At 42.7% G+C, this 21,331-nt stretch overlaps 1 protein-coding gene across 1 annotated transcript in view; it reads left to right on the plus strand.

Moving 5' to 3' along the window:
- The window catches only part of CFAP54 (cilia and flagella associated protein 54), a 330,085-nt gene that overhangs the window by 114,117 nt on the left and 194,637 nt on the right, over nucleotides 1-21,331 (plus strand). Inside the window, exons 30-33 of the mRNA XM_060244423.1 lie at nucleotides 36-119; nucleotides 2,116-2,242; nucleotides 5,477-5,567; nucleotides 6,584-6,687. Of these exons, the coding sequence (XP_060100406.1) occupies nucleotides 36-119; nucleotides 2,116-2,242; nucleotides 5,477-5,567; nucleotides 6,584-6,687 (406 nt within the window). The remainder of the gene's footprint in view (nucleotides 1-35; nucleotides 120-2,115; nucleotides 2,243-5,476; nucleotides 5,568-6,583; nucleotides 6,688-21,331) is intronic.

A 21,331-nucleotide genomic window follows, 5' to 3' on the forward strand; every position in this document is an offset into this window, starting at 1 on the left:
GTATTGGTCTTTATTTTATCTGGATCTCAATCTAGGACAAGAACTTACAGGAGATGAAGATGCACTATTATTGTATCCTGTTGTTAAAAACTGGCACACAAAGATTGTTTATAAAGAAGGTAACAGTTTTCAATTCTTAGTTATATACAATTAACATTTAATTTTTAAACATCCTCTAATTGAAAGTTGAAATACAAATACTTTATTTTTCGTTAAACATTTGAATCTTGGAAAATGCAAATGCAAATTCTTGAATTCTAAAATAGCCTAATTATTTGAAATTCATATTTTTTTAATTTAGTGTAAAAGTATTTACAATCAAAATTTTCAAATATTTGTACAAACTAAAAATTGACAGCTATTTTCCAATATCAATTTACAAATATTTTCACTACTAGAACATTAGATTCCTAAGCAGAAACTTATTTTACTACATAAAAAGTTGATTCAAAGTCCTAATTAGAACATAATATCTCTTTCATATGGCTTCTCAAAATCCTGAAACCAAATACATCTTGTGTTCTGATCATACTGTTACACTGAGGGCTGAACTGCATGTTACATATGACACGTGAGTGCCTCAGGCACATACAGTCAGATATCAGCTGCAAGTTCTGTGTGGGAATTCTCAGAGTTCAGCTCTGTTTTCAAGTATTTGGGCCCCAAAGCTGCATTGGGACTATGGCATACAGGAAGAAGAGGCTTCTTCCTTTCCCTGAGCCATTTTCCTAGCCCAAACCCAGCCCTGGCAATGTAATTCTGCCCCTGGAAGCTGAATGTGTAACCCATTAATATATGTGTTGGAGATACCAACAGGGCAGGTATCTCCCCTGGACTCTTTGGGTTGAGAAGGCAGCTTGGGGGAAGGCAGGAGCCCCTTCTCTCCATGTGCCATGGTTCTGATCTGTTGGAGCCTTTGGATCCATTGTGCACTTTGTAACTGAATTCCCATGAAGAGCATGTAAAAAGTAAGTCAACATGGTGATCGGGTGTCAGACATAATGTGTAGTTTATCCCTAAAACAATACAGCACTTGTGTGCAAACTTTAGTGCGTCTTCTTTCACCTAAATATTGTTCAGTGGTTGTCCCCTTTCCTAGGCAGAGTGGAACTTGATACACTGATCCATGCTTCAGTAATTTCAAACATTAATATATTTTATATAACACCATCCTTGAAAAAACTGAGAAACTTCATTTGGTACGTGGTATGGCCCTGCCCATTTCTTATTTGATGTAGGGCTGCATGACCACATCTAGCTAGTCTTGTGATTGCTGCACTGGCTACTGATTTTCTTCAAGGTTGTGGTCTGACTCTAGCCCATTGTTGCTTGGAACTCACATACTTGAAGATCTGCTTCTTCCTATGTGATCCTCCCTGCCAATTCTAATCTGACTAGCAGGCTTTATCAGTGGTTCCTCCATTTGTCAGGAGTGGATAAAGAAGGCCAAATGTATTGCTTTTTTTTTGTTGTGGCCCCATTTTCTGGTATCAACTCCCAGAGGAAGATGTAAAATATATCTTTTTCAGTTAGCTTCTATGTAACAGTTCTGGTTTGGAGTAAGGGTGCACAGCTCACCTAGGAGGACTGTAAGTGATCTTAACTTAAACAAAGTGGGCCTCTCTGTGATGTCACTTGGCTCCACCCTGTAACAGTGGCCTGGTTATATCATGGGCCACAGAACTATTTGGGGGTGGGGTGAGAAGAGAACCCTACATATCGGTTGTTCTCTGAACTGAAAGGTGGCATCCTGGCACCTCCCTTTGTGAAATTTATTTGATGAATCCCAGAAGTATCCATTGGAAGATATCTTTGCATTTAAATTGACTTCCACTGGGTTGTTTTTGGTCTTAAATGAAACAAAATATTTTTACTGTTGATTTTAAACATTAATGTAGTTTTGTTGTTCCTTTAAAACATCCATGGACCCTAAATGTTACCTTGCTTTTTTATTTTTTGCAAAGCATAGATTTCTCTCCTTCCCACCCACCCCCCATTTGAATCTGGAACTCTTTCTTACTTCCAATTATTGTGTATGCTTTGCGAAATCATTTATTAAAAAGTAATCATGAAAAAATTACATATAATAACTACAGTTGCTTTATATCTACACAGTACTGAAATTTAAGAAGAACCCCCGCTTCCTTGAATTTTTTGTACAGTTTTTGCTTCGAGCTGTTAATGAAGAAAGGTTTTCACGAATAATAGAGTGGGCAGATGAAACACAAGACTACCTTAAAAAGTAATGTACAATATATGCATTTTCTGGTGAAGAAACTTCCTTTAAAAAATGTTAAGGCAATCTGTAACTTCTTTACACTTAAATTCCTATCCGAAACAATTTTATAACAAAAGTGAAAAAGACTGGTAGGTTTTCCAAGAAAAAGTTGTTCCTTGGCACCTTGAAGATAAACACATTTCTGGTAGCAAGGATTTATAGAATCCACTTTTTTAGATACTGTTTTTCCAGATTAGGTAGGGGGGGCAAATTAGTGGTAGAGTACATGCCTTGACCATAGAAGGGTCCCCAAGATCAGGCAGTGGCACCTCTGAAAAAATAGATCTCTATTAGCTTGGCTGGGAATGATCTGTAGACGAGACCCTGAAATCAACTGAGTATACATAATCTCTCTCTCTTTCTGGCTGATGGAGAGATATCAAGAGAGAAAGAGAAGCTTACTGTGTTACGGCCAGAAGGCCAATCTATTGAGAAGAAAGGAATTCTGGATGAGTGGGTCAAAGAAGCAAGCGTTTATTTCATGGTTTGCAAAGCATGGAGAGATCAGGGCAAGTAAACCCACCCAAACCGCTTCTCCTTCCCCTGATTCCGGATCAATTCCGGTGAAAGCCGACATCCCCTCCCTTAATCGCGTTAAATACTCCAATGGGCTTTCCTCCTTCTTCTGTGGGTGTCCAAAGGCCTTTTGAGGGTTAAAGACCTTAGGAATCATTTTTACAATGCCCCCCAATAACAGACCTCGATAAGTGACACAAAGGTTCGACCTGCCGAGGTTTGGAAATCCAGATTTTCCGGATTCTCTTCAGGGAGTACTCTCAGGAATTCTGCTTCATTCCTATCATTCTCTTCTTTTAACCACTCTGCTTGGGCAGTCCGAAGTGCCTGTCGTGTTTCCTCCGTCCCCACCAGTTGTTTACAAATATGCATCAGCTCACTGAGTGTATAAACTGACGGGCCCAAGAAGCCATCTAGTTTGTCCCTGAATAATTTAGGATTTTCGTACAAGGGGGGCAGTTGAGTTTTTATGGTGCCTAGTTCCGTGGAGGTCAGTGGGACATCCACAAATCCTACTCCATTCCCCATTGGGACCTGGCGGAGGGGAGCAATTCTTCCCCCCGTTGCCCCTTCACTAGTCTCGTCTTCTTCTTCACTACTCCCCCCTTTTCCATCCGATAACTTCTTCCTCTCCACAGCCATTGGACTCTCTTTTCCTTATTTGTACCTTTTGTTGTACTTCCTTATTTTCATTTCCCCAAACTTGGTTTCTTTGAATGATGTCCCTTAATTCCCCATTGTTAATCCGCCCCCTTTCTTCATGCGGGGTGGGGTGTTGACTCTGTTCTCCCTCAGGAAGGGGTTGGTCATCCTCCTCCAATGGTGGAGCATTAGGCAAGTGGTATGGTGGAGGATGATCCAAGGGGTCCCACCTTTTCTCTTCCTCCTCTTTTTCCTTTTCAGGCCCTATCTCTCCCTTCCTCTCCACAGCCATCACGACCTTTTGTCACGTGAATGCCAACCACACATCTACACAGTGGAGATTATCTGGAACCTCACGTCTCGGTTCCCAAGCGGAGCCAATACTGTTCCATGTCTCTTATTAACTACCATTTCCTTAGAGACTCCATAATCCTTGAATTTTTCCCACTCTTGGCACAACTGCCTGAGTGGAGAATCCCGAGGGAACTCAACCTTTGTCCCTTTCCCATTCCCACCTTCATTGTCCTTAGGTCTTTCTAACAGGGCGTCCCCCTTGACCCTGGACCCTTTAGACGTCTTATTTCCCATTGTTCAGCTTGACCAATAATACTCACCGTTTTTCCTTCATTACAATTTCCCAGCTGGGAGCAGGAATCGCCTGGTTTGGAGCACTTCCTCTTGCTTCATTGCTATCAGAAAGTTGGGGGGGGTGGCCTCAGGGTGCCCCCCTTTGCCAGGAAACTATCTCCCCCCCAAAAAAACCCCCAAAGTGCTTACATCCCATTAGCTTCCGAGGCAGAATTTTTGCTCACAAGACTCCACAGAGTAGAGGGAGCGTTGATCCAGAGTACGTCGTCCCTCACATGCCTGGTTCTCCAACCCACTGGAACGGTTTGGCTCCATGAGGCGTCAAAACGACACCGAGAAAACAACCGTCCTCTGGTTCCAAATGCGGGGCCAGTGGGCCCGGGACTAGGGCGCCAGTCGGTGCCGGGACCCTCACTCAGGAGTCATTAAAGGGGAGGGACGGTGGCTCAGTGGTAGAGCATCTGCTTGGGAAGCAGAAGGTCCCAGGTTCAATCCCTGGCATCTCTAAAAAAGGGTCCAGGCAAACAGGTGTGAAAAACCTCCGCTTGAGACCCTGGAGAGCCGCTGCCAGTCTGAGAAGACAATACTGACTTTGATGGACCGTGGGTCTGATTCAGTATAAGGCAGCTTCATATGTTCATAAATCCCATTGCTGCCACCAAATCCACCCAAATCTCTGAAGTCTGTGTCGCAGCACAGCTCAATTTAAGCCACTCCTGACATGCCTAGGCTGGCTCTGCTGACCAATTAGGCAGCAGCCTCACAATATCACTGCCCTATCTTGTTCAATCTATCACGAGCACACCCCGTGTTCCCCCCTCCCCATTTCCTTAAAATGTGTGGTGCTTGTACGACCATTAAACTTTAAGTTTTGTTTTCCTCTTCTGACACACTAAGTTTCGTTTCCTCACTTAGGTTTCATTTCCCCACTTCAGCCTAGACTAAGTTTCACCCATACCCTTTTACAACTAAGCAATGCTTCCTGTGCCTAAACTGTTGACCTTGCAGTTTAGCCACATTTCCTGTTATGTACAGCCAGCTATTCTATAACAAAATGAGACCCAATTTCCTCTGCCTTATCAACTTCAGAGGCACAGAAGAAGCTTCACAGGAAAATAAAAGTAAAAATGCCTACATGATTTGTCTGCAAAGATCTGAAAGTCACAGTGCACAGTGCAGTGCAGCAAATTCCTTTGCCTTATAAGGCACTGGACAGTTTAAAAACTGGCTTTTCTCCTGTTTCCTTAGTATGTGGGGGGAAATCAAGAACTTTACCTGGCAAGTAGTCTGAAGGGACAAAATCTGGCCCTTCCAGTGAAAATCTAGCCAGTTGGCAGCTCTAGCTCTAAGTGTGTTTTAGAAATGTATGGTCAAATGGTTGTTACAGAGAATGTCAGAAACTTTTTTAAACACTCACATATATGATAACTTTTAACTGTTGTTGTTTACTAGACGCAATAAATTCCTTCTTGGTGTCAAGCGAGGAAGAAAGCCAAAAACGTTTGCAGATGCAAAGAAGCTTATGACAATGGATTTGTACAAAGTAAGATATTTTTTCACTGAGATTTGAATCAGGCAGTTGAAGCCATATATATCTCATTAGTAACATATTTTTATTTAAAATAATAGCATTTTACCATGATAATATTTATACTAAGCAGATGCTGGAGAAATGCAGTGCAGTTCTATGCAGGCTTGATTCTACTCAGATCCATTAATGTCAAATCTGTATAGAACTACATTGTTATTCAGTTAAAAGTCCTAGCAAGTTGACAATTGTACTTACATTTGTATGCAAGAAATATCTATGTATTTGCTTCCTGAATGTGGATATACATACCATAGAGCTATGATTCATTCTGGCTCTTCTCACAGAGATATTTGGACCATGAACAGCCACAGTCTGAAAAATTATTTATAATGGTTCTAATTTTTTCCAGTAACAAAGTGGGACTTAATTAGTTAATGAATTGGCCCTACTGGCAAAGGGTTAGAGTCAGTTTTTTAAAGCTTAGGTCAAAAATGTTGTATTATGTATTTTGAAGAATTATGCTTTATAAAGTGTATTTTAATAACTTGTACTACTGTAGAAGGCTTTGTGGCTGAAATGAATTTCATTTATTATTATTTTTACTATTTGTTAGTAGTAAACTAGTATGTATTCCGTTATCAGGCCTTTTGTCAGCCTTCTTGGTTACCTGGGGTTTTTTAGTTGAAGATTTTTCTTCTCTTTTCTGTTTTGATTTTGCTGCAAACTCACCAACCAAACACATTGTGGGAATGGGATGAAACTTGGCACTTTTCAGTATATGTAATGTGCACGTGAGGATAAACAAGACCAAGTTTAGAGCCAGGGTAGATTTGCCCAAATAATGGCAGCCACAGTAAATTGTTTTTTCTTTAACACGTAGTTTGAAATCATTTGTTTTATTCTGTGCTTTGATCTGCATGTATTGGATTGTAATATACATTGGACAAAAATCTGAAGGTTCATGTGCTGAAATTATAGCTTTTGAAAGTGTTGTTATTGTAATATAGCAAATACAATTTTTTTAATAGGTGGTAGGAACACTAACTTCTAAGAAAAAAGTAAAAAGCCAAAAAGATCAATTTAAATGTGGCTCAAAACACCAGAGCACAAGCAAAACTCTTGATGCACAGAGGTAATTCAACCATTTTAAGTTTTAACTGGATTTTAATCAAATGTGAGCTAATTTATAAATGTGTGGTAAATTACATTATAGAAAATAATTTTGATAACTTGTTGTCTTTTACAGTAGTATCCATAAAATACCTAGTAAAATCCTTATTCATCTAAATTTATGTAAATCTGTACAATATGTACATTCAGAGTGTGTGTTATGTCTCTCTTGCTGTATTAGCATCAGAGCTCAAGGCAACTGAGATAGAAATAGATAAAGAATACAATAAAACAGAAAAATGAACAAAATATAAAACATCCCATAAAATAAATAAGTAAATAATGAACAATGTTGTACACACTAGAATATGTGCTTGGATATAACCAAGCTGAATATATGAAAAATAATTTACCAGTATTTTTCAAATATAATCAGGTCTCCCAATTATATCTCAGATTTTTCAGGATATTGAGCAATGAATCCTGAAAAATCTTGGAAGTATTTGGAATTAATCAATAGGGATGGGCACAGGAAATTGTGGTTCGGTTCATGAACTGAACCCATTTGATGAAGTTTGGGCTTTGGGGGTCCGAGTTACGGACCCCCAACAAGGTGCCCCTGGACAGTGTTTTTCATTGAGAAAACTGTCTCAATGAGCTGGTTCAGGTGTACAAAACAGACCTTGGGTGAGCTAGATGTGTGCACCTTGCAGAGTGCCTCCTGGGGATGTCCTTCCATATGCCCAACAAGTTACATGTAAGTTAGATTTGGGGGTCCAATTTACAGACCCCCAGCAAGTGGCCCCCAGGAAGGTGCTTTTTGGAGAGGTGTTGGGTGTAGAGCAGGGATAAAGTGGGGTGTATGAGAGCAGAGTGCAAAGGAAACCCCAGACTGTAGAATTCCAGAAAGTGGAGAGGTGAGGTGGGTGTTAGAGATGCACAGGAAGGGGGGAACCCCAAGGCAATAACTGTGGAACAATTTAGGCAGTAACCCCAGGAGAAAGGGGTGTGTGTGTTGGGGACAGCAGAAAGGAATCCCCAGGCAGGGGCTATGGAACAGTGCAGGCAGCAGAACCCCAGAAATTTATTTATTTATTTATTTATTTTATTAATTAATTTAATTTTATAAAATTTTAATTTTATAAAATTAATGTTATTAATTTTTATTTTATTAATTGAATTTATATCCCGCCCTCCCCACCAAGGCGGGCTCAGGGTGAGTGATAGGGTGAGTGATAGAGATGCAAAGGAAGGAGGCAACTTCAATAGAGTGACTGTAGAACAACTGAGGTAGAATACCCTAAAAAAAAGTGGAAAGGGTAACCCAGGCAACAGAACCGCAGAATTGGTAGGGTGGGTATTAGAGATGCAGAGGAAGGAGGCAAAGCCAAGGCAGTGGCTGTGGGACGATTCTGGCAGAAAACACAGGGGAAATGTGTGTGTGGGGGTGGATTTGAGCTGGAGAAGAGTGAGGGAACCCAAAGCAGTCACTCTGAAGTAATCCATGGACAACCCAAGGAGAAGAGGGGGTGGGGTGGGGATGAAAGCAGTAACACCCTTTGCAACAGAGAAGCAAACAAGAAAAAAAGGAATTGCAGCATGAAAACCCAGGACAGGCAATTCCCCCAGGCCCCTGATGAACTAATATTGATGAAAAATCTTGCATGGCAGTGTGTATTGTAGCCAGGAGATCCAGCAGTCCCCTCCACCCCCGGCCCACCAGCAATGCTATTTTGCAAATGCAAGGACACCCAGAACTCCCATAGACCTGACACAATCAAGGACAACATGTGCAGCTCTATTGCTTGTATACACTTCACTCCCATAGCAAAGACTGGAGACAGACGTCTTTGATTGGCACTCTTGACATTTTCAGTGAGTTATCTACCATGACCCCAAGATCTCTCTCTTGGTCAGTCTCCTCCAGTTCACACCCCATCAACTTCTATTTATCGTTAGGGACTTCCTGGGGAGGAAAATGCCGAGCTCAGCTGTCTCTCATAACGGGAGCAGGCTGGAACTTCTGTTCGGGGTAGTGGAAGGCAAATTAATGCCTACTGCCTACTTTTCTCAGTTAGAGAATAGTCCAAGACATGCTGAGAAAACTTTAAGGAGATTTACCTTGGCTAAAAGGGAGCCCTGGAGGGGACTTCTTTGAGGCTTTGAGGGGTCTCAAGAGAAGTTGCATAGTCATCGTCTGCAGAAGTGCCCAGAGTCATTTATTTGACATAAGCTCGTCAGGATCCTAACCTTCTTGGACATTGCTAAACATCTAAAGCTTTGAAAGACCAGTGGAAACTTGGATAATTGGAAGAAAAGGTACAGAAGATTATTTTTTCATTCTGGACCTATTTATAGCTTAAAGGGACAAAGTTAAAAGGTGGGAAAAGAAAATATAGAGAGCTTGGAAGAAGAGGGAAGGAAGAGGTGAAATTTGGATTTTATAAATATAAAGGACAGTGTTAAAAACTGCTAAAAACTGAGAAGGAATTTATTGTTTTGTCTACTTGCGGTTTTGGAAGTAAAAGCAACATCATCATACTGGAACAGACCTGCAGCACATCTGAGCAAGACAGGAAATACGTCAAGTATCGTGAGATCTCCTTGTGACTTTGTGGTAACAAAAACAGGAAGTAGTGGAAAGAGAACCTACTCTAGGAATATATACCATTGAGAAACATCGGCGGCCATTGCTGGGAGGCTAAATTATAAACGTTATAAAAAGAATTCGGGACAGTATAAATTGTTGGAATCAACTGAAAACAGGGTAAGAAGATAAGAACTATTGGTCATATTATTTGTGTGGTCCTCGGAAATTTTTAAAAGGGAAAAGAAATTGCAAGAAGTAATAAAAAGTTGCGGCCGCCATTTTGGAAAATTTAAAAACTTTAAAAATAAATATCTGGACTTTGGGAGCTCAGAGGATGGCGAAATTGGGCTTGCCATAAAGGGCAAGTCCTGCTCTTTTGAATCTGATAGTCAAAATGAAAATTGGTGATATCTAAAATTTCGTTGTTTTTTGAAGGGTTTAAAAGTTATAAAAATTTACATCTTGGTCTAGGAAGCTCTGAGGAAGGTGAAACTAAGTTTATTATAAAAAGCAAGCCCTAATCTTTTGAACCTGACAGTTAAATCCGAAATCTGTGAGGTTAAAATTTTTGGTGTTTTTAAATGTCTGAAGCCAAGCAGCCCCGAACAAGGGCTCTTTCATTGGAGAAGATGCAGGAACAATTGGACGCGATGGAAGCCAGAATGATGAGAGGGGTAAGGAAGATGATAGATGAATCGAAAGAAGAAATTATTGCAGAGATTAAAAAGGATATGGAAGATCTCAGAAAGGAAACTGGGGAAACATCTAAGAAAGTGCAGGAAGTAGAAGGAAAAATGAAAGTATATGATTCCACCTTGTTGAAAATTCAAGAAAAAGTGACAATCCATGACTGCAAATTGATGGAAACTCAGATACGTCTGAGAGGAGTACCTGAAGTGGAGGATGGTGACTTGAAAGGATATATAATAAAAATAATTGCAGAATTTTTAGATGAAGATCCTGAAGAGACTAAAAATATGTATGACTATATGTACAGAGTGAATTCACTTTTTGCCAAAAAAAAATAATCTACCAAGAGATGTTGTTATAAGATATATGACAAAGGAAATGGTCGGAAGGATCATGGATAAAAATTTTGAAAAGGCACTGATAGTGGGAGGCAGTAAAGTGAGAATCATGAAGGAGTTGCCAAGGCAAGTGATAAATGATAGGAGAACATATAAAAAGCTGACGGAAAAATTGAGGGACAATGGCACGAGGTTCAGAAGGATTATACCTGAAGGTTTGAGCTTTGAACTCCAGGGGAAAAGAGTCACATTTACAAATGCTCAGGAGTTGCGTAGATTTTTTGAAGGAAATAAAGAATTTGCACCATGATGGATTACAAATTATTGTCTTGGAATGCTAATGGACTAAATTCACCACAAAAAAGAAGGGCAGAAGAAGAAGAAGAAGAATTGCAGATTTTTACCCCGCCCTTCTCTTTGAATCAGAGACTCAGAGCGGCTTACAATCTCCCATATCTTCTCCCCCCACAACAGACACCCTGTGAGGTGGGTGGGGCTGAGAGGGCTCTCACAGCAGCTGCCCTTTCAAGGACAACCTCTGCCAGAGCTATGGCTGACCCAAGGCCATTCCAGCAGGTGCAAGTGGAGGAGTGGGGAATCAAACCCGGTTTTCCCAGATAAGAGTCCACACACTTAACCACTACACCAAACTGGCTACACCAAACTGCCAACATTTAATTGGATTGAGAAACAAAACTGTAATATAATATGTTTGCAAGAAGTACATATTAAACAAAAGGATTATAAATTTTTATGGATTAAACAATTGGGAGTAGAATTTTTTTCACTAGCAGAACAGAAGAAAAGAGGAGTGGTTTTATATATCAAACAAGAATTGGAGCCAAAATTAGTGTTTAAAGATAATAATGGAAGATTTGTAGCAGTGGAGACAATATTAAATGGGAAAAAAAACGTTATTGGGATTATAAATTGCAGAAAGTCTCAGAACAACCAGCAAATTCCACAGAACAATCAGCACAGTCAACAACCATCTTCCTTATCTTCAAACCCCTTCCAACCCTCCCAGCAATTAACACAGAACAATGGTCACATTCAACAGCCAGTTTTCTTATCACTACCCTTCCAGGAAGCCCCACCAAACAATGGGCTCATCCACAAACCAATTGCCCTTTCATCACACCCCCTCCAGCCTAGAAATAGCAGCTCTCCAGCAGCCCTGGCCCCACTTAATGCACAGCAGCCAAGAAGGTCTGAGCGCCTGCTCCGGCTGCAATGCCACTGAGGATGTTCTCTGCAGCTGAGAATGAAACGTCTGGAAGGAAAACTTTCTCCAGTAGAACACGGCACTTGATCCCGAAAGATTCTACAAACCCTAGTTATTGGGATTGTATGTGCCTAATGATGCAAAGGATGCTTTTTTCAAAGACATTACACAACAATTTGATGAACTGACCTATGATCAAGTATTGTTAATGGGAGACTTCAATGGAACAAAACTTTTTCTAGAATTGACATGCTGTGGGGAACTAAAGACTTAAGTCTTATAACAAAGAAGATAGAGATTTTACCTAAAATAGGGGCTGACCATAACCCAATAATGTGGATTACAAAATTGTCCAAGAAATTGAGAAGATGGAGACTGAATGAAGACTTGCTACAGAATAAAGAAACAGTGACATATCTAGAAAAAGAAACTAAAGCCTTTTCCCAAGTGAATGATAAAGAAGATATTGATTTTCAGACGGTCTGGGATGCTTATAAAGCAGTAATGAGAAGAGTGTTGATTACTTTGAATAATAAAGACAAGAGAAGAAAAGAAAAACAGTTGTTGGACATTCAAAATGAAATAAAGAAAAAGGAAGGGGAGTTGAGAAAAAGACCAGGGAAAAAGAAAATTTTAAGGGAAATTACAATACTACAAACTCAATTGAGACATTTATTGAATAAAGAAGTAGAATGGAGTTTGAAAAGTCTTCAGCAGAAATCCTTTGAGGGAGCAAATAAACCGGGAAAGTATTTGGCTTGGCAATTGAAGAAAAAGAGAAAATAGAATTATTAACAGAATTGTGGTAGATGAAAGAGAAGTGGTTACTCAAGAGGGAATAAAAAGAGAATTTTTCAAGTACTATGCCAAACTATTTAAAGGTGTTAAAATAAAGAAAGAGAAGATGGATGAATATTTACAAAAGTTAAAAATAGAACCCCTAACTGAAAATATGAGAAAAGTTTTGAATGATCCAATTGAAAAGATAGAAATTGAAGCAGCAATCAACACAATGAAAAATGGAAAAGCTCCTGGGCCAGATGGATATACAGCTAAATATTTTAAAACTTTTAAGGAGGAATTAATACCAAAATTGCAGAAGTTGATGAATATAATAAGAATAAAAGTGAAAGTACCAAATACATGGAAAGAAGCTGTTATTTCATTGATACCTAAAGAAGATAGAGATGCCACGAATGTAAAAAATTACAGACCAATTTCGTTATTAAATAATGACTATAAAATATTTACAAGAATCTTGGCAGAACGGTTTAAACAACATTTGATAAATTTTATAAAGGAAGATCAAGCAGGGTTTCTTCCCAAAAGACAAATAAGAGACAATATTAGGACTGTTGTAAATATTGTAGAATATTATGAAATACAACCAGAAAAAGAAGTAGCATTATTCTTTGCAGATGCAGAGAAAGCATTTGACAATTTAAGCTGGGACTTTATGTTCGCGGTAATGGAAAAAATGGAGTTAGGAGAAAGTTTTATAAGAATGATAAAAGCAATATACTCTGAACAAAGGGCAAGGTTGTGTGTTAATGCAGATCTTACAGAAGAAATGAAAATTAGCAAAGGTACTAGACAAGGTTGTCCGCTTTCACCACTGTTGTTTATAATGACTCTTAAAATTTTATTGATGCAGATTCAAGAAGAAAAAAGATATACAAGGTTTACAAATAAAAGGATGTACTTACAAATACAGAGCGCTTGCTGATGATATAATGTTTATAAATGAAAACCCCATACAAGTTACACCTTTGCTGTTAATTAAAATACAAGAATATGGGGAGTTGGTGGGACTTTTTATAAATAGAGAAAAATCTAAAATTCTGTGTAAAAATATGCAGATGAATAGACAACAAGAATTACAGAGACTAACGGGTTGTGAAGTTACCTCTAAGGTAAAGTATCTAGGGGTGGAGATAACAATGAAAAATATTGATCTGTTTAAAAATAATTACGAGAAGTTATGGCATAAAATGGAAGATATGCTAAAATGGAATAAGCTTAATCTGTCATTGCTGGGCAGAATAGCTGCAGTTAAAATGAATATTCTACCAAGGATAATGTATTTGTTCCAAACTATTCCTATTGTGAAGGAATGGCATAGGAAAATTTCAGAATTTGTGTGGGCTGGGAAGAAGCCAAGGATTAAAATAAAAATTCTGTCAGATGCAAAAGAGGCAGATTTCAATTACCAGATTTAAAATTATATCATGAAGCAGTTTGCTTAGTGTGGATGAAAGAATGGATAACGCTGTTAAACAAAACACTTCTAGTGTTGGAAGGTCACGGAAATAAATTTGGCTGGCACGCATATTTGTATTATGGAAAAAAGAGGATGGATGGTCTTTTCTCTCACCATTATATAAGGAGCAATTTATTAAATACATGGACAAAATACAAGAAATATGGAGACGAGAGAAGACCGTTATGGATAGTGCCAGCTGAAGTAATAAAGATAACGGCTGAGATAGGTGAAGAAAAGTGGTTGTCATATAATCAATTGTTAAAAATACAAAGTGGAAGAATAGAACTGAAAACTGTTGAAAAATTGAGTCACAAATATGATTGGTTTCAAATGCAACAAATAAAGAGCTTGGTAGAGAATGACATTAAAACTGAAGGAATAAGGAAAGAGCAAACAGAAATGGAAAAAGTTCTGCTTGCAGACAATGATAAACTAATTTCAAAACTATACAAATTACTTTTACAATGGTCTACAGAAGATGAAGTAGTGAAATCTCAAATGATTAAATGGGCAATTAATGTAAATAAAGAAATAAAGATGGAATCTTGGGAATATCTGTGGAAGAACTCTATGAAACTCGGAACATGTCAAAGTATTAAAGAAAATTGTTTTTAAGATGATGTTGTGAGGAAAAACCCCCTACTTTTCCTAATATGTGCACATCATGATCACCAACATGGTTGCCAGGGCGCCTGGAGAAGTAAGCTTGCATCCGCCTGGCCAGTGAATGCGAGTGATGCTACCCAGGAACTACATAAGACTCCAGTGTACCTATTAACAAGTATATGAGCGCTTGAGTCAGGCACAGAGTGTCTGCAGCCGCGCTCTAACCTGTCCCCGCCATCACGTGGAACCCGCCATGGCAAGGAGGAGGCTACGCCGCCACGGAGCTGTCCAGGCGAACGGTGTGAAGCGTTAAGCATGGAAACCACTGTGTTTTGCTTACACCACATGTAGCCATCTTCCTGCCTGGTTGGGCTTCATTCCTTCTATGTGGGAACCTCACGTACACACCTTGAGTCATTCCTAGCCCGCAAGCAACCCACTTAGTTTATGAATGGATTAATGGCTCCACTATTAATCCTGATTGCCCAGTGGTTTCCTAAACAACTGTCTTCACCCCGGAGAGTTGAGAAAGAGGAAGAATCTCTCCTGATACCATCAAGCCTTTTTGTCTACACCGGAATACCTAGGTGCATATCTGATTCTCTATTGTCCCTTTCCCAGTTAATCCCATCTCCTCCCAATCACCCAGTCATTCCCACATTGATACCTACGGAGCCGCCCCAGGCCCTGTCGCAACCTGGAAGTTTCCAGGATGCCCAGGATGAAGGTGATGTTCATTGGTTGAAGTACACACCCAATCAGGTGTCGCCATTGACCCACCATTGGTCCCGCCGAAGTCCAGCCTTCTTGGTCATCAGCAGAACCTCCCATTACCACTCCCAGTCACCTCCCATCCCCTCAGGATTAAGGTGACTCTATATAACCTGTGGACTAGCTACCCACAGGTGTGCCTTCTACTCAGTAAACCCCCCATTCCCGCTGGGTAGTAACACCCCCGATTCCTGATCAGTTTCGGGACCTTTCCCCCCCATTTCCTCATTCGTCGCCATCGGAGCCTTCCATTGGAGTCTGCGAGAGGTAGTATTGCCCTGTATGTCCATTCCTTTATGTTCCCCTATCGATCTCTCTATTTTTCCTAGACCTGTATGAATGTGTGATTGATTTTGTACCTTGTGTGAACGAACTATTGTTTCAAATAAACCACAATTGATTTTATCAAATTAGAGTTCTTTATTGAGCATTGACTCTCTGATCGGTTGAGCCTCGTATACACAGATAATAAAAGATTCCTTTTTAGGGCCAGCTGTCTCTCAATCTAATTCCCCAATCTCATTTTGAGAGCAGTTTCCCTAACAGAAATTGGTGGAGAAAGCGTTGGCATTATCCTGTTTGTGTGAACGCACGCGAGTCGACACGCGTGTCTTCATACAGACAGACGTAAGGTTGCACCGTTCAGAAAGTCTTGCTAGCGAGGCTATTGCGTGAGTGATTGAGTGAATGAGTTCTGTGTGAACGGCTCTAGCGAGCATTTCTATAATTTGTGGGTCGGGCTGCTCCCCTTTCTATCATTCAGCGTTGGACTTCTCAGCCGCCCCGAGGAGGCCAGACACCTCGCAAGAGGACTGAGCCCGATCGAACGCAAGGGGGAAGTCCCGTGAAGTCCGGCCGCCGTCCCGAGGCCTTCTAAACGCGTCTATCGTGGGAGGGAATGTCAGGACAGGCTAGGATTGTTTAAGATCTGGATAGAGCACCCTTCCCTTCTCCTTTTTCTTTTAGAGCTTAGTGCACACACACACGCACACACACTACATACACACACACCTACACACGCACACCCAAGTCCTTACACGAGTCTAGGCCAAGGCTAGTCTAAGGCACCCGACAGTCAAGAAGGCAAGCGGGTCACAGGACCGTTGCAATCTGACTGCTGGGCAACTTTTATTTTGTTTTTGTTTGCCCGAGACGCGATCGTTGGGTCGGCTCGCGGCGCCCTTTTCTGGCTGAGACGCGATCGTTGGGTCGGCTCTTGCCTAAAACTCTGCCCGGTGACGCGATCGTTGGGTCGGCCCGTGGCTCCCTTTTCACCCGAGACGCGATCATTGGGTCGGCTCGTGGATTTTCCCTTTGGCTGAGACGCAATCATAGGATTGGCTCATTGCCTAAAACTCTGCCCGGTGACGCGATCGTTGGGTCGGCCCGTGGCTCCCTTTTCACCCGAGACGCGATCATTGGGTCGGCTCGTGGATTTTCCCTTTGGCTGAGACGCAATCATAGGATTGGCTCATTGCCTAAAACTCTGCCCGGTGACGCGATCGTTGGGTCGGCCCGTGGCTCCCTTTTCACCCGAGACGCGATCATTGGGTCGGCTCGTGGATTTCCCCTGGTGGCCGAGACGCAATCATAGGATTGGCTCGTTGCCTACAACTTTGCCCGGAGACGCGATCGTTGGGTCGGCCCGTGGCTCCCTTTTTCACCTGAGACGCGATCGTTGGGTCGGCTCGGTGCCCCGTAACTTTAGCTGAAACACCACCGGAGGTTGGCAGTAGGTGAGATACAAAGAAAACTAAACTGAAATGGAGATTTTCGCCAAAAAGGGGGAACTCCCCAAGTTGGAGAAATGGTTAATAAAGAAAGGGGACAACCCCTGGAACAAGGGAGTCTTTAACCAAGGCTCGGATCCCCTCCAGTCCTTTAGGGATATATTTGAAGAAAATTGCAACAACAAAACAATTAGCACTGGCAAAAGAGACCTTTTTGCCTCGTGGGGTTTGTTTGAAGCCCTGCGGGATAGCTCTGCCTTGAACAAACAGCTCAAGGAGCAGTTAGCCCAGAAAGACCAGCAGATAGAAAGGAAGGAACAAGAATTTGAGGAAACGCTTAAGAAACATGCAGAAGCATTAGAACAAGCATTCCAAAATTATGAGGCAGAGAAGGAACGCCTAGCTGGGGAAAATAATAGCTTGGACCTCGACTGGCAGCAGGCAAGTCGAACCATAGAAGAGGTTAAGATAGAGAAAAATACCCTGGCCTTAATACACCAAGATGCCCTAACGGCTCTAAAGAAAGCCCAATCGCAAATAAAGGCATTGAGCAAAGAGCTGGAGCAAACCAAAAACCGGAATGACAAACTGCAATATGCCGTTGAAATAGCCACAGAAACGGTGAAGAAAACCAAAGAGGCAGCTAATCATGAGGCATGTAAAAAAGAAATTGCCTCATTGCAGCAGAAGTTAGACCGTAAAAATGCTCTTATAGCAACGGTCTCCCCATCCACCTTCTATGCTTTTTCGGATGAGGAAAGTGAGGATGAGGAGGAAATACAACCCTGTGAGGTTGCCCCCGCCCCAGTATGCCCGGTGGTTACCCGGCAAACTACCACTAGACAGGGGAACGGTAAAGAGACGGTGCAGATAATTAAGGAGGTTAAAGATTGGAAAATTGAAAATATTAAAATGGCACACCAAATTCTAGGCCCATATAATAGAGAAACCTCCATCCGATGGATGATGCAAATGTACCGGGAATACCCAAACATAACCATCAGGGAGTTAAATCAAGTCCTGAGGTTGGCTGTAAACGGCCCCCATGTAGAAAAGGTGAGAGAAAAATTGCTAGTCGCTCCCAAAGATGTCATAACCACCTTGGAGTGGATAGCGGAACTATTGAGAATTACTTGGAATGAAGAGAATATTAAATATGTGTATACCCAGACCGTGCAAGGTCCAGATGAAGACCCTATGGTCTATCTATCAAAGAAACAATTTTTAGCCTTAGCTGCAGACGTAGTATTCCCGGAGGAAGAGGGTCAGGAGCCCGACTACGATGACGCTGATTTTATAACAGATGTCATTAAAGGCCTCAACCCAGAAACGCGGCAGGCGCTAGGACCCACACATGCTCCTAACCCCAAATGGAGCACACTTTACGCCAATCTGGAAAATATAAGCAGATATATGGACACGGTTGCGCAAGGGAAAAAGAGTAGTAAGAAAGACCGGGCTAAGGAAGCTGTTAATACAGTTACTTATGCTAACAACGGGCCTCACTCTCAGTATCAGAAGAGGGAAGTTAATCCGGACCCCTATAACCCATCGCAGCCTCCAGCCAATCCTCCAATAGGACAAAATAAGCACGCTCAGGCGCGGAACAATGGGAAACCGGCCAGGCAGAAGCCCGGAGCGGGGGGAGGGAACCCTAATTATCAACCGAGAGCCCCTCCTCCACCCGTGCAGCCCTCGGCCCCTTTTCCTTCTCCCGCAGTGCAACCGCCTCCGGCCCCACAGCCTAACACAATGACGGGCCCTTATGGGGAGGCATATCAAGATTTACAGAATCAGAGTCGAGGGTACAAGCCTCCCTTTAACGGAAAGGCCGAGCGGACTCGTTTTTGGAACTCGCTATCGCCCGTAGAACAGACTCAGCGGAAAGCGCTCTGGAACTTTTTACTCCGTGCAGGGTGCGACATGACCAATATGGATCTAGCACCCACTGCACTTTTGATGGAAAGGCAACAACAAGTGATACAGGGGTGGGGAAATCAGCAGCCGTCTGCTCCCCCACCTCCGCCAACCCAATCTCATTTTGCGGCGCCGCAAGGGTATGCACCGCCCGTAGCTGCAGTAGTTCAACATCCACCCCCTCCAATGCACCCCACTGTTCAGCTATATCCGGCTCCGATAGCCGCGGTCCAGCAGCAAACGGTCGTTAACAGTCCGGAATATGAGGAACAGGGTCTGCGCTAGGGGTGCCCGGGGCCCACTAATCTCCCCGAAGGAGTAGTGGCTAGACTTAAGCCAGACACTTGGGGGAGACCAATGGTAAAGGCGGGCATTGGGGCTCCAGGGAACATTAAACCTGCCACTCTACTAGTAGACACAGGAGCATCGATTAGTGTGCTCCATCCAACGCTAGTTACTCAAGGTACACAGACAGATAAAACTCTGGAACTGGCTGGGTATGCGGGAGGAAGCCATCTATCCCACATTTGGAAAAAGATTCCAATCACAATAGGGAGACTCAAAGCCACCATGAGAGCCTGTAATAATGCAGGAGAAGACGATGGGATGATTGGGGCTCCCTTCTTAAAGAAAAACCATTTAACGGTAGATTTAGCCAACGGACTCCTGTGGCACATCCCGGGAGGCCCGGACTTTATTAATGCTATACACCGATGTGCAGCTTTAAAAGCTCCCTTCCCTGTATGTTCAGTAACGGGAGATCTATGGACCCTAAAGTTTCCCGGGGTATGGATTACTGACAAGGCGGAGTGTGGGACTGTGAGAAACGCTTGTGTTCTCATAGAAGGCAAAGATCCTCCTCCCCAGCGTCAGTACAAATACCCCGCGGAAGCGGAAACAGGGATAGGAAAAACAATTGAGGGTCTGTTGAAGTGGGACGTCATCCTCCCAATGCAGTCCATCTGCAATGCCCCCTTGTGGCCGGTCTTAAAGGCAGATGGAGTAACTTGGAGGATGACAGTGGATTTCAGAGCCCTCAATGCAGTGACTCCCCCGGTGGCCCCGGTGGTCGCCAAGTACAACGAGATAGTGGCAGCCATTGCAGCGGGATCTAAATTTTACAGCGTGGTGGACTTGGCCAACGCGTTCCACTCGATCCGCCTGCACGAATCTTGTTGGTATAAATTTGCATTTACCTTCCGCGGCCAACAATACGTGTTCAAGCGGACACCGCAGGGCTTCCATTCTAGCCCAAGCATTTGTCACGCGCATGTTGTACAGATGTGGGACCGACTGCTGCCCGGATCAAAGGATTGCGTGCTCAGTTATGTAGATGACGTGCTGATCCACGCAGAGACAGAGGAGAAGGTCCGGGAGGTCACTGAGGAGGTCCTCAACCTCATCCAGGAAACGGGCTTCAGAGCAAGCAGGGAGAAAGCCCAGCTAGTAAAGACCGAGGTGAAGTACCTCGGCATCACACTAGGAGCAGAAGGAAGAACACCGGACTCACAGAGAGTGGAAGTGATTTCCAAACTCCCTGCCCCCACAGACCCCCACTCACTAAGAGCTTTGTTAGGTACCTTTAACTTTTCCCGGGACTTCATCGAGATGTTCTCCGAGAAAGCCCGACCTCTTTATGAGCTCCTGAAGAAAGATGTGCAGTGGTATTGGGGACCGGAGCAGCAAAAGGCTTTTGCAGAGCTCAAAAATGACCTCGCAAAGGCTCCGGCGCTTGCCCATCCCGACGTTACCCAGCCGTTTTTCATTCAGCTGGCTATCTCGGAGCACAGTCTGGGGGCTACTCTGATCCAGAGACGAGCGGGATCGCAGAGGGTGGTGGCTTACGCCTCCAGGAACCTTACTTCCGTGGAGGAAAAATTCTCCCCCTGCGAGAAGGTCTGCCTCGCTCTGGTTTGGAGTTTAACCCATTGGGAGTTTATAATAGGAGGAGCAAGGGTGGTAGTTCAAACCACTCATTCCCCTCTTAAGTATATTCTCTCCGGGAAAGTTAAAGATGGGCAAGTTTCGAACCAAAGGATCGCCCAATGGACGCTGGCGTTAACTAATAGAGGGGTCGATTTCCAGAAGGAACAAAAGGAACCGCCCTCGCCCTATGGCCTTGTAGTTGAAGGGGAAGAGCATGAGTGTCCGCTGCCAGTGGTACAACATATACCCTGGCCAGTTAATGGAGGAATAACCCTAGCGGAAGCCCGACAACAAGAGCTTGTTTGTTGGTTTTGCGATGGGTCTTCTTTCCATGTAAATGGCTCAGCTCGAACCGGCTACGGCGCCATTAGAGTGCAGGATTCCCTAGTCCTTAAAGGAACCGTCCGCCCTCATTCTAGCCAAGCTGCAGAAGTGGAAGCAGTGCTAGCAATCCTCCAGTTCGAGCCTTTGGATGTTCCCCTAGCCATTTTTACAGATTCTCATTGGACGGTGCAGGCGATCACGGCCTGGCTGCCCATTTGGAAGAAACAGAATTGGCAGAATAGCGAGGGGAAAACAGTCGCGCATTCTCAGAAATGGCTGCAAATAG

Source organism: Heteronotia binoei, chromosome 8 (assembly GCF_032191835.1).
Source record: "Heteronotia binoei isolate CCM8104 ecotype False Entrance Well chromosome 8, APGP_CSIRO_Hbin_v1, whole genome shotgun sequence".
NCBI lineage: Eukaryota > Metazoa > Chordata > Lepidosauria > Squamata > Gekkonidae > Heteronotia > Heteronotia binoei.